The 14,419-nt window shown below is 43.2% G+C and overlaps 1 protein-coding gene across 1 annotated transcript in view; it reads left to right on the top strand.

Moving 5' to 3' along the window:
- The first annotated feature begins 587 nt into the window (after positions 1–587).
- The window catches only part of FAM171A1 (family with sequence similarity 171 member A1), a 69,473-nt gene continuing 55,641 nt past the window's right edge, over positions 588–14,419 (top strand). The window contains exon 1 of the mRNA XM_072154270.1: positions 588–867. Coding sequence (XP_072010371.1) covers positions 750–867 — 118 coding nt within the window. The 5' untranslated portion in view covers positions 588–749. The remainder of the gene's footprint in view (positions 868–14,419) is intronic.

Below are 14,419 nucleotides of genomic sequence, written 5' to 3'. Positions count from 1 at the left end.
ATAATTATGGGGAGGGCCCTATATAATAAACGGGAGGATCCTATATAATAAAGGGGAGGGCCCTATATAATAAACGGGAGGATCCTATATAATAAAGGGGAGGACCCTATAAAATAAAGGGGAGGATTCTATATAATAAAGGGGAGGATCCTATAAAATAAAGGGGAGGATCCTATAAAATAAAGGGGAGGTCCCTATATAATAAAGGGGAGGATCCTATAAAATAAAGGGGAGGTCCCTATATAATAAAGATGTGGTCCCTATATAATAAAGGGGAGGATCCTATATAATAAAGGGGAGGATCCTATATAATAAAGGGTAGGATCCTATAAAATAAAGAGGAGGTCCCTATATAATAAAGGGGAGGTGTCATGTGGAGTGCGCAGGGAAAATCGTAAATACCAAAAGAGTTGGAACATGTGGCACATGTTGTACATTGCATGGGACAGCACATGGAGACACTGGGGAGTATAATTACAAGTCCTCCCCCGGTTCTGTGAATGGAGTATAATATGAAGGTTCCGTTCTCTGTACAGTGCGTGCAGTTAGCGGCGGCGGCGGCAGGTGGCGCCCGCGCTCCCGCCAGTGTCCGGCGGCTGAGGAGTTAATGCTGCTGCTGCTGGGGGGACAAGAGCGATTGTCGGGCGGGAGGAGGAGACGAGGGATGAGGGCGCCGAGCACAATACACCCCGAGCAGCAGCACAATAACATGGAGGCTGGCGCCTGATGCGGCTGCGGGCACCGAGGACATGAGCGGCCGGGACCTGGCGGCGCTGCTGTGCCGGCTCCTGCTGCTGCTCCTGGGCTGCGGCGCCTGGACCGCGCGCGGCAAGAACCAGAACCAGCACAATGCGGCCGCGGCTCAAGGTCGGTGCCTCCCCCTGCACGGGGCCGGAGGGGTTAATACTGCGCCCCGATACCTGTGTGTGTAACCCCTTCCCACCCTTCATGTGCCGGGCCGGGGCTCTGTGACATCTGTCTCTAGGGGGTGGGGGGACACAATGTGATGGGGGCGCTTAACCCTTTCATTGTTGCATCCAATGTTATGTATCCTATTGCAGGGCAGGGAGGAATATCCATCTATATATCTATATCTCCTATCTATGTATCTTATATGTAGCTATATATCATCTATCTGTATCTCATATCTATATGTCTCCTATGTATTATCTGTCTTCTATATGTCTCAGGCCTATGTATATCACATATATCTATAGATCTATACCATGTTTATCTATCACCTTGTATCTGTCTTGTTTGTATTTATATTTCTATCTATCTATCTATCTCCTATCTATCTATCTTTCTTTCTATCTATATCTATCTATCTCATATTTATATATCTATGTGGGTGAATGGAACCCATGTTTTTACAAGGTAATTTTGACTATAATTATAATTCTATCCAGGAAGTATTGAATAGTCTTCTATATATCTGTTGTATCTCACTCAAATCTATCTATATCTATCAATCTATTAACTATCTATCTTTCTTATCTTTCAACTTCAATCTCCTATCATCTTGTGTCTATCTACTATATCTATCTATAATCTTGTATCTACAGTATCTCATATCTATTATCTATCATATTCTTTCTATCTCATATCTATCTATCTCTCATGTCTGACTACAGTATCTATCTATCTATCTATCTATCTTTACATCTTTCTATCTGCCGCAGTTTCCTTGTGTTAAACCCCCTTAGATATTCCTGATGTTTTCTGCTCCCACCTTGAATTTAACCCTTTCTTTTCCCCGATGTTGCGCATAAGCCCAACCTGATACAATGTTAAACCTTCTCCTAAATGTTGTGAAATTCTATCGTTCCTTGTTTATTATTTGGGCATTAATCCCATTAGCAGGGAGCTGGGGAGGTTTTTCTCTCCTCGATGCTGTTTCCTTCCATTGTTCTAATGTCATTCGCTCAGGAAACTTTGGCGCTTTTCACTTCTGTTTGTGCTGCTGGGACAGATGGAAATCTGAGCCGCTGCTGCTGCTGCTCCCCCTTATAAGTCGTAAAATGAAAACAGTTTTTCAGATGCCCCCTGATCCCTCACCCTCGACCTCCCCCCTCACTTTTCATTTTCTCTATCAACAAAGAGGAGGGGGGGGTTAGAACTTGATTTTGGAACAGTCACATTGTGTTGAGAATATGGCGGAATAGTCTAGGAGTGTATATATATATATATATATATGTCCTATACAATCCCTGTCTGTTGCGTGACCCCCCATCTTCTGTTCTAGGTGTATTAATATTTTGTCTTAAAGTGAATTTATTAGCAGTGGGGACTATACAAAACTACAGCCAATTCTATTTATTGCTCCTTCGCAGTGTCCTCACACTGCTGTGCTCTGTGCAGCCAGTGTTGGTTATTGTCCCAGCAGATCTGTGTAATCAAACCTCTGTGTATGATGCTGGTAGCAGCAGGACTGTTGAGTATGGATTTATACTTCTCCAAGTGCACCGGGGGTGTGTCCTCACACTGCTGTTCTCTTGGCTCTCTGTTGGTGATCTGCTCACTTCTCTTTCCCTTTGCTTTGATTAAAGGGAACCTGTCACCAGGGACCTCATTTTCACTAAAGACAGGTTGCAAAAGCTTATTATAACTGCACTGCAAATATGCCCCTCTGCTTTCTCTAAGCATTTGCATTAAAATATTATAACTTGATTTGCATCCTGACAGAATCCTCTGTGTAGTCCCAGGTTTTGGGCTTTGGTTTGGATGCATTTCAAAAAAACAACATGTGACTTGTCGGTGCTGCTCACTCCTCAGCTCCCAGCCCCCACCTTTGTGCTCCTGTACAGCTCCTCCCTCCCCCACTGATGTCATCTCACCAGGCTGTGACCTCTGTGAATGGGCAGGAGGGAGGAGCTGTTCAGGAGCACAAAGATGGGGGCTGAGAGTTGAGCAGTCTGCAGCACAGACAAGTCACATCTTACTTTTTGAAATGCATCCAAACCAAAGCCCAACCCCTGGGACTACACACAGGATTCTGTCAGGATGGAAGGTAAGTTATAACACACAATTAAATTGTAATGCAAATACTTAGAGAAAGCAGAAAGGCAGATTTGCAATACAGCTGTAATGGGCTTCTGTAACCCATCTTTAGTGAAAGGGAGGTCCCTGGTGCCAGGTTCCCTTTAAAATCTGTAGCACGTTCCTGACTGAATACTACAGCGGAGTGGAAAAGCAGCTCAGTGCTGAGAGAAAAACGTCACTTCTGCCACTAACACACACATAAAGGTATGATTACACATCTCCACGGCCACTACCTAACACTGGCTGCACAGAGAACAGCAGTGTGAGGACACCCCCCCAGTGCACTTGGAGAAGCTACAATCCTAGAAGGTAAATGTATTTTACATAGTCCTTCTGCTACTAATAACATACATAAGGTATGATTACACAGATCTCCAGGGACAACAGCTAATACTAGTTGCAGGGAGCACAGAAGCTGTGTGAGGACCCCTTTGCACTTGCAGAAAATACAATCCTGGTTTATGCTTCCATCTTTCACAGTCCTGCTTCTACTAACAACATACACAGATATACAGGGCCAACATTTAATACTGGTTGCAGGGAGATCAGCAGTGTGAGGAGACACACCCACTGCACTTGGAGAAGCTACAATCCTGGAATATACATCTACATGTCAGTCCTGATGCCACTAACAGCATACACAAAGATGAATACACCGATCTCCGGGGCCAACACTTTACTTTTACATGATCAGAATTAAAGGGGCGGTGTTGGACCAAAAATATAAATTACCTGGCTGTCCATTGTATTGTAGCCATGCCAACTCCACTCCTATGTAAGTGAGCCTGCAGTAACCCTAAATCACCACTACCTAATGCATGGAGTTGTCTACTTCCATCTGACACTATCCAATCTGTTATTAAAGGGACGCACCCCTTTGACCTCTCTTGCTATCCCCCCTTCCCTCATCATAGTTGTGCTCTCCTACCTCCTGTGTATTGTTATCCGCTATGGAAGACATAAAGTATAGTCACCATATGATGTCCTCCTGTTACCCTCAGTCTTGTCCTTTAATTCGCTCACAGGCCCCTTTATTTTCCCCTTTAAGTGCTCCCCAGGCCTGGCCTGGCTCCAGCCCTCTCCTGGGCATTAGATATGACTTTTTATGATCTCATTATATAGAATGTTCTAGAAGCTTAACAGTTCCATTAGATTGTTACATCCACAATATTCCGCCCCCCCCCCCCCCCCCCATACATTCGGATATAGATGTAGTATCTGGCGGTGATAACTTCTGTCAGGGTCTTATTGAAGCTGGAGAGATTCATGTCGGGTTATGAGAGGTTAATTCTGTTACCTCAGACGGGAGAAGGGGCTTTTAGGATGATGATGGGGGCGGTTGTCTATATGGTGCAGATGGGATACGCATTTGGCGTCCGTCCGTTCCTGCTGATGGCTTTGTCTGTGTTCTATATACTGCACCGATGCGTTGTCTATGGAGCTGGAGAAGTTTTTACTATTTTACATTTTATATGTATATTTATGATATTCGCAAAATTACCCCAAAAATTGTTCAAAAACACTTGGGAATAAAGAAATGGCGTCCTGTAGGCACAGTATATCTCCAAAAAGGGGATTGCACAGCATAGGAATTTTTTTGGCAGATGTGATAAACTCCGCCCTCTCCCCCTTGTTTTACGAATTTTGATTAATAGGTTAATCCTGTGATAAAACTGGAACTTGGGTCAGCGTGTCCTCCTATCACTTATAGGGGTGACTGTCCTATACCATGGCTCACTGCATCATCTCTCCAACAGGGGTCAGTGTGTCTTCCTATCACTCCTATGGGTGGCAGACTGTCCTATGCCATGGCCACACACATGATTACCCTATCAGGGACAGTATGTCCTCCTATCATTGCTAGGGGTGAATGACTGTCCTATACCATGGCTCCCCAAATCATCACACCAGCAGGGGGCAGTGTGTCCTATCACTCCTACCGGTGACTGTCCTATGCCATGGCTCCCCACATAATTACTCTATCAGGGGCAGTGTGTCCTCCTATCACTACTAGGGGTGAATGACTGTCTTATACCATGGCTTCACACACCACAACACCAGCAGGAGGCAGTGTGTCATATCACTACTACGGTGACTATCCTATACCATGGCTCCCCACATCACACTATCAGGGGCAGGGTGTCCTATCACTGCCAGGGGTGACTGTCCTATACGATGGCTCCCCACATCACACCAGCAGGGGACAGTGTGTCCTCCTATCACTGTAGGGGTGACTGATATATGTCATAATGTGTTCCCCCTGAATGTTTGGTTATCCTTGCATGTGACTCTAATTAGGTGAGAGCTTTACTCCTCTAGGCTACATCCCGCTCCGCTTACATCCTCTACACTATGGGTGTGATTGGCCACTAATGAGGGCGGCCATATATCTCAGTCCTGCCGCGGCGACCCGATCCCTGTTCTTGGATTCTCTGCTGACGGGTCGGATTCATGTTGATTTGATTCATAAATCTTAGTGTAGTGAATAAATGTGTAGGTAATGCTACATGGAGACAATACTCATCGATTTACCATCGGAGACCTTTCTACCAATGGGAGTTGAATTGCCCTTTGTTCAGTATTTTGTCAGTCTCTGAATACTTACTTTATCCAAGACGTAGATATTGATCACTTTTCCTTGGGATAGGTCATCAATATCAGGTTGGTGGGGGCCCGACATCATGTACACCCACGATCAGCTGCTCTGGTAGCTGGATAGGACCCGCGGCTCGGTGTCAGAACCCCTTACATTTCATATCATTGACCGAAGTCCTAGAAAATCCCTTTAAACTAGCATAGGCTAACCTGTCTCTTGTCTTCCCATAATGCTCCAAGAAACCTGGGAATGCTGGAACACTTGCAGCTGTATGTAGGCAAATCGGATTCGTCCCCCAGCTGATTTGCATAGTTTTTAAGATCAGTTTTTGTACACAATGATTTGGAAAGAGTTTTTGGGTTTTAAATCGTTCTTAAAACGGCTTCATTTAATGGTCAGGTCTCTGGTCTATTTGGCCTTAAGGTTTTGGCTAAATCCAAGTGTCCATATAGATTTAGAAGTCTTGAGAACTGGGTTCCTCAATACTCTTAGCTGGATGCTATCTGCATTGTTGGGTTTAAATGGCCTCCAGTGAAGGACCTGATCCTCCTTTGGTTATGTATCACCAGTAACATATAACTGAGTAGAGTTCTGACCATTAGTGGTGACCTTTCTGGTGCCTAGTCCACTCAGTGGAGTAAATGTGGCCATACACTAGGTTGTCCAATGATGGGTGGCCAATGATCCAGAAGACTCCGAGCATGGCGAACATGTTTTTGGTGGCGATTGGTGGTAACCCAATGATGATTGAGGGCTTTTTCAGGTTTCCTAGTCTTTGGCCATATGATCATGATCGAAAGAGATGTCTTCATCATGAGCTTGAGAATTGATGACCCTGGTGGAGATGTCCGTGTCGTGATTCATGAACTTCCTAAACCAAAAAAATAAGGCTCCAGCAACAACACTTTAGGTCTTTTTGACTTCTAGTTCCAGAGACCCGTCTCCCGGCCTGGTTTATGGCTTCTTCTAGTCGTTGGAGGCTCTATAGCTTCGGATGTCTCTGGTGGGTGTTGTGGTTACCATAGCGAGTGTGCCATAAAACATCCCGTAGAAAGGAACATTGTGTTGGTCTCTATAATTGTGGTTCCCTTTCTTACGTAGATGCTTCCTCATTCTAGATGTTATTTGCTTAGTTGTATGGGAATTCTTGGTGCACAACGTGGTACGTGACCTTCAGGAGACCTCTGACATCAGGACTACGTAGATGGATCTAGAAGTTTTAGGGCCGGTTGTAATAAACCCTTTTTCCTGATGAGATGAGTCTCGGATCGCACATGGCCGGCAGATTCCAGGGAACACGATGGAAGGTCCTTCCGTCCTACATGTCATATAATGACTCAGTAATGTGATGTTTTGCCGGGCGCTATTTATGAGTCGACAGAATCTCCTCTAAAATAACGTGAATCATCTCTCGAGGCCTCGGCTGCATTTGGGTGGAAAATTATCGAGTGTTTTGTAGGAAGGAACTTAATGGATTTCGAAGACCTACAGGACTGGATTCCAGGATGAGATTGCAATAATAAAACTTACATTTATGTTTTTATCTGACTCCATGTTGTCAACGTCGGGAAGCCCGGACACAATAATGGAGACTTTTTCAGCTTCTTATGCTTGGAGGAATTTGGCAAAGTGCCACTCTATTTTGTATATAAGTGATAATCATCTGACCGACGGGGATCCAACTGTTTGGCACACCACTAACTCTGGAAATGGACCCCAACCGATGGAGGACCCTTTCTTATTAAAGGGAACTTGTCAGCAGAAATTGACCTAATCAACCACTACAAATATGTTGTCAAGTAGCTGGACACCTTCCAGATCATGTGTCTTTCATGCACCTTTATGGTGGCATCATCCAGACGATCAACTTTAAGGTGAGATATAAATTGGTTGTATGAAGTCAAGGAGGCGGAGATTTTAACACTGAAGTCAAGCTCTCTCTTCCTCAGGAAGCCCCTTCACTGTAATTGATGGTCCAACATCAATAAACAACCCTAACCTGATCTCAATCTGATGTCAATCACAGAGGAGGAGGAGTTCAGAGCTCCCCACCTTGACTTCAGTGTTGAACTCTCCACCTCCTTGACTTTATACAACCAATTTACATCTCACTTCAAAGTTTATTTTCTGAATGATGCCACCACCCTGGAACATAAAAGAAACAAAAGCTAGAAGGTGTCACTGTGTCAATACACTGGCAGTGGTTTGTTATGCCAATTGCAGATGACAGGTTCCCTTTCATTTATGGAGTGGCATGTCGAGCATGAATCCTACCGCTCTACTCATTCTTGGGTAGTGTCAGATATTTCGGAACAAAGCGCTTTGATAGAGAGGGTGCCGGTAGGATACCTGAGAGTGCTGGCAACTTCTGACTCTCCACTGACCATTGTATGGAGGGTTGGACCCATGCTAGACCTGCTGCTGCAAAGTAGGAAGTGCGCCCCCCCCCCCATTTTTCTGATTGATGGGGGTCCTTCTGCTCCAGGTTTAGTGACAATCTTAAAATATATATCCATTTTTCACAGTCCTGCTGCTACTAACACAAACACACACAAAGGTATAATTACACATCTCTCCAGGGACAGTCCCTCACGCCGCCTGCACTCTGCTGACACATCTCTTTAAGTGGATTTTTTTGCAACAAAAAGCCCCGATTCATGGAGTAAACCTTTATCCTTGATTCTCATTCAAAATTACTATTTGGCCTACAAAAACTCTGTCCTCTTCCTTTTTCGGTGATGTGGTTACTTCTGCAGTCACTATACTTTTTGTTAGTGGTCATTGGTGTTTATCGGTGTGTTTATAGTTTTATTGATGTGACAAGATCTGCAGTTTTCCACCCAGTGCTTAGTACTAAATACACCATACAGTGAGATGGACAGCATTATGGTAAGGACGATGGACCCCCCCGTTCTGGTGATTCCATCACCGAGACCCCACCGATCAGTAAGTAACTTCCTATACTGTGGATAGGGGTTAAATTGTAGGTGGCTGGAGAACCCCTTTAACGGGGTTTGCCCATGAAAAAAAGTTCTTATCTTTTAATCCCCTATAGATGTTTACATGATAAAGCAAATTTTTAGCCCCCTTACCTTAAAATTTTACTTAGTTTTATTGCTTTTTTTTAGTTCCTATCACCAGTGCTGTGAGATGCTGTGTGCTGACAATGTGCTTAGATTATCAGGGTACAGGGTTCATCTACACTTTTATTTAGCTTCTGAACATTCACTAGTATCTGACACCTAGAAAAAGAGAGGAGACAGATCAGAGATGAGAATCATGAGATGGGAATAACACACAGTGACACACTCAGCTCTGTTATTTCCCCTATAACACACAGTCAGCTCTGGCTCCCTCTCCTGTTTTAAAGATCACATCTGTAGTTTGTACAGTAAGTCTCTACACATTGCTTGCCAGCAGGAAGTGCTTGTGTCTGAGCTGGTTTTGTAAAGCAGGGGGGAGGGGATGGATTCAGAGCACTGCAGCGAGCGGACAGGAGAAGCTATTCATGACCATTGTCATAAGGTTTACGGTCGTATCCTTTGTAACCGAATTGGACTGATAGACCGGTTGTGAAATGCTATATTTTTGTTGATAACCATGAATTAGAGAGTGTGTTATTTTGCTATCCTGAGTATATTTAAGAATCTTGTATTGGTGTGAATACACCTTTAAGTGAATTATTTTTCAAGATAAGGATTGGAAGAGACACTAAGTGCCTTTTAACCCTTAATATACTCTTAAAGCTGTGCCACTACCTCCTCATTCCACCAGTAGCTGTTAATTTATTGTTATTATTCCTTTCCTTGCTGCGGTCATCTTGGCAACATATTCTTCCTTCCATACATTGTCTTTTCTAGACTACGCACCACCGTGTCTGTGCGCTTTATGGTTACAGAAACAAAAGGATGAAAACATATTTTGTAATTTTATTACAGCCTGTAGGAAGAGATTACATTTCATTGCATCTTTCTAGACAGGCTTCTATACGGGTTTAGTGTTATTATTCTGCTTTATCTAGGCCTCCAGCATCGCAGATGTTCCCTGGCCTCTGCTAACTCTTCCCCAGTCTACACAGTAAAGCTGACAGTGTAGGGGAATGTCGGCTGGTTGGGAGTTTTTATAGACTGTGTGACAACAGATATTTTTAATAATATAAGTAACTTCCTTCCATACATTGTAGATTCCGTATATTGTATTCTAGACTATGCTTTGCAGTGTGTGTGCACTTTATGGCTGATGATATTAAAGGACATCAACAAATTTGATATATTATTACAATCTGTAGGAAGAGATTGCATTTTTATGGCATCTTTAGATACTTCTATTATGTTTTAGTGGTTGTTATAAACCTAATCTAGGCCCTGCAGCATTACTAAGGGTCCCCCGGCCTCCCTCTGCTGACTCTGTCCCAGTCTACACAGTAAAGCTGACAGTTGAGCTGCACAGAGCAGGGGTTGCCGGCTTGTTGTGAGTTTCCGTAGACAACATATATTTTTAATAATGTAAGTAAAACCTTAATTAACTAATGTATTAATTGGTATATGTAGTAAATATAATGAAATCTCTAATTTCCCTTGTACACGTCAGGATGTATCATTGTCCCATGCGCCGTAGTGTTGATTTTAGTCGGTTTACTGCAGCGTGTTGTCTGCAGGATTCCTGCGACGTTGAGTAATGGCTTTGGAGTAGCAGAGGGAATTCAGATCAGTGGAGATAGTCTGCAGTGCCGATCCCGCGAGCGCGTCTATATTATTGCGTCGTCTTACTCGTAACCTTTGTGTCTGCTGGAGAACTGAGCGGAGCTGTGAACACGGCTTGTCACACCTCTCCTTATTGTACTTAAAGGGGTTGTTATACTACGCCAACACCTTTTCTGTTTCACGCCGGTCCAGCGATCAGCTTGAGGTGCCTCCGGTTATTATCTGTCATTGCAGACAGAAGGCCGCAGCGGGCCTAAGTCTCCTCCTGTAGGGGAATGAATTTCCAGGCCATGGATGAACCGGCTGACAGTCTCGTTTTATTACTGATATATCCCCTTTACCCTTTTTTTCAGTTTTTATTTTTGGCGGCCATCTTTCCTGTCTCTACTAACAGCGTTTAGTGGTCTGCTTTACTGCATCATCATCACAACCGTAGCAAGTTACTGATTGTTGTAGTTGATATTGATGACCTATGAACAGGAGTGGCACCATACAGGGTATGTAATACCAATATCAAGATGGTGGTATTTCATTTTAAAACAAACCTGTCATCAGGAATGTTATTTTTTTAGCTGGTGACAGGTTCCAATAGGCTATGCTGTGCTGAATTTAAAAATGCCTTTGTCAGCATTCTGAGTCATTTCAGTCCTTTTATAAAAGCTTATTTCGCATTACCTGACTCCCTGCCAGCAGCATGTGGTGAGTCCCTGGGGAAGGGGGCAGCTGCAGCCAGTGTGTCTGTCACTTCCTGTCATGTGCATTTAACAAGAGAGGAAGTAGGATGCATGAGGAGACTGAGACGCAGGCACACACAGGTGGCAGCAGCCCCCCCCCCCTCCCATCTTGGACCTCACCACACACTGCTGGCAGGGAGCCAGGTAATGTGAATTAAACTTGTATAAAGGACTGAAATGATTCAGAATGTTGACAAAAGAATTTTTAAAATCGGCCTAGCTTAGGAACCCATCGCCAGCTAAAAATTACATTCCTGGCGTCGGGTTTGCTATAAAGGCAACCTGTCGTTAAATTTACACCCCACCCCCCAAATAAATGTATTTTTAAAAAACTGCTATCAGAAATCCGTACAATCATCCTTGAATTGCTGAGTGCAGCATATTCATAAGTCTCCACCACAGCGCCGCCTACAGCACGAGGGACGGGAGAATAAGGGAGTGGATTTCCCACACAGGCAACCTCTTCCTCATTCCCTTCTCCCTCAGGAATTCTCTTCAGTCTGTGCCTCTCTCATTCCTGAGGAAGGGGGGAATGAGGGAGCAGAGCAAATTAAAAACATGACCCTTGTGAGCTACGGATTTATATATATATATATATATATATATATATATATATAATAAAAAGCATGGGATACAGTATAAAGACTTCTATGGGAACCTCTCATTAGGTTTAATGGTGAAAACCTGAAGACAGGTTCCCTTTTAAGGATTATGTGATATAACGCTGTGAGTAAATAATTATTGGATGACCTCTATGGATAATTGACTAACTTTCTGGAATGGGTGATGTAAGGATAGTAGATGGATGACCTATGGCCAGTGAGCACTGCGGACCTTTTACTTAGTATGGGGAAATATATATAATACCCTCTTACAAAAAAAAAAGTTGGGAAGTTTGTGTGTCTGGTCTATTAATAGACATATTTTCCGTGTTATGTGCTTTCTGGCCGCTTATGTTGTTTTCTGCGATAACCTTAGGACATACTGCTAATTTTAGGTTTTATTTTAGATTGTTTGTTTTCCTATATTTTCTTTGCAGTTAAAAAAAAAAAATTCTCCTTTTATGGGCAAGGTGCAGAACTACCCAGTCTCATTCGACATCGTCATCATTACCGTTTTGCCGTACAATTTACAACCTTGCCATAGAAATTTGACCTTTGTGCAGACTCCGCCCACCTTGCAACCGATTTTCACGGGATGATCTTTTAAAAACTGGATAAGTACCAGGCACAATACGTGTACAGAGCCAGTATGTATAGGAAATAAAGCTGTGTGATAATGCCTACTTGTCTGGGGGGTGGGGGTTGTGTCCTCTCACCTTTTTGAATAAGCTTTTTTTTTTTTTTTTTTTTTTTTTATTCGTCCATGAACTCTTACAATTTTATAGTTCATGCAAAATCTAATGGGACATGCCAGAATTTGTTTTCCATTCCATAACGCCCTAAAATATAGCAATGTACGGAGATAAGGAATAAAGAAACCTCACAATGGGAGCTTTGTTTATGGCAGAATCCATTATACGTCTTGAGGCCTAAAAACTAAAATCTCTGGTCTTGTAAATGACTATAATCCTTTTTAACCACTTTTTTACCACCTGTGGTTTGGTAATCTGATTTCTTTTCCTAAGAGTTGGTTATTGGATTTTTTTTATTACTTGCCATATGGGAATTTGCCAGCCTCCGCTCTATAATGGCATTAGGCCTCCGTAGCATTGAGATAAAGCTCATCATGTTAATGAGCTGAAGCATTATTTGTTAATTATTTACGCCGCCATCAGCATATTTTGCATAGCGAAGATGCCTTCAAACTCGCCTGTCTTCTTGACGGTCGATTCTGAGTAGGAGACGCTAAACCATCTGGCTAATGAAACTGTCTGGACAATCCTCGCACTCCCCAAGCCATTTATGCCGGATTACAGCTGATTATATTACATCAATTTATCAAAGTTGCCAATGGAGCGGCTTGTATCACGGAGTACATGGAGCGAATTCACTCATGGCCATTTTTACGGCCTTTGCTAAAGTTGGAATTTTTCCACAGTTTGGTCCAGGTTGGGATATAAGATTGGTATGTGGATATATCGCTTTACCTGGACGATCCATGGGTAGAAGCATATAATAATAATAATAATAATTCTTTATTTATATAGCGCACACAGATTACGCAGCGCTGCACAAAGCATGACAAATGGGGCTCACAATCTAAACAACCTAACTATGTTTTGGAGTGTGGGAGGAAACCGGAGGACCTGGAGGAAACCCACGCAAACACATACAAACTCTTTACAGATGTTGACCTGGGTGGGATTCGAACCCAGGACCTCCTACTCTTATGTAGCTTCCAGTAGGCTCTTGGCAAAACGGTAAACCTCCCGCAGTCTTGGAGAAGCAACTGAATCTCCTGAGCCACACAGAATGCTCCTCCTCCATGCCTCGAACTTCAAGATACTTAAGAAGTTTTGGTCCTTTTAAATTGCAAGCACATAAGGGCCGTGCCATAAATATACAGCGCTGCTTCTCAGGGCTCCGATAAAAGGATCTACCCAACCTTAAAATTCTTTGTCACGTCTTTATCCCCAACCAGTTTGCCAATCGTAGTTAAGGCTTTGGTATAATATTTGATCAAATTGGAGCTACGTAGGGCCTGATGGTAATATCTTGTTTGCATGTTGGGTTGTATTATGGTCATGTGAACAATTGGTGAAATACATTCAGCTTATAGGGCTTTTCCAGTTATTTCACAAGATCCTTGATAATCCAAGAAGATGGACTTCCTCCTATTACACTTCCTCCTATTACACTTCCTCCTATTACACTTCCTCCTATTACACTTCCTCCTATTACAAAGTTATCCCTGTTGTGTTACTTGGTGCATGTGAAAGGGTTGACCATTAGTGCAGGTTTGTAAAGCCATAATTGACCTGATGATGGGTACACCTGATGAGCAGATTATCTGCCAGTGTAAATGGTCATTTATAGAAGATCTTTCAACACCACCACTTTTACACTTTTCACCCTTCACCACGTTTCTCCCTTCCAGTGGTGTTGGAACTTTTTCTCAAGTTGTTCTTGATAGGTTGGGGATAATTTTTGCACTCCGTATGCTAATTGGGCTCTCTATTGTCAAATGGGCAGTGCCAGCTTCCTGCCCCCACCCACCTAACAATACACAAACTATTATGAAAGTGGTGGTGAACCTAAAACCAAAGCTCTTGGTGCTAATTTTTTTTTTAAAGAAAATTGGGGGCTCAAAAAAAAAAAGTTATCCAACTTCATCAAAGTTGGAGAAGCAGGAGCATTTGGGTCATGGCTGGTCCAGATGGTCTAAGGTCCCTTTTGTGTGCC

Source organism: Engystomops pustulosus, chromosome 5 (assembly GCF_040894005.1).
Source record: "Engystomops pustulosus chromosome 5, aEngPut4.maternal, whole genome shotgun sequence".
NCBI classification, from domain to species: domain Eukaryota; kingdom Metazoa; phylum Chordata; class Amphibia; order Anura; family Leptodactylidae; genus Engystomops; species Engystomops pustulosus.
The sequence above is the reverse complement of the archived record's forward strand: the minus strand, read 5'-3'. Positions and strand labels throughout refer to the sequence as shown.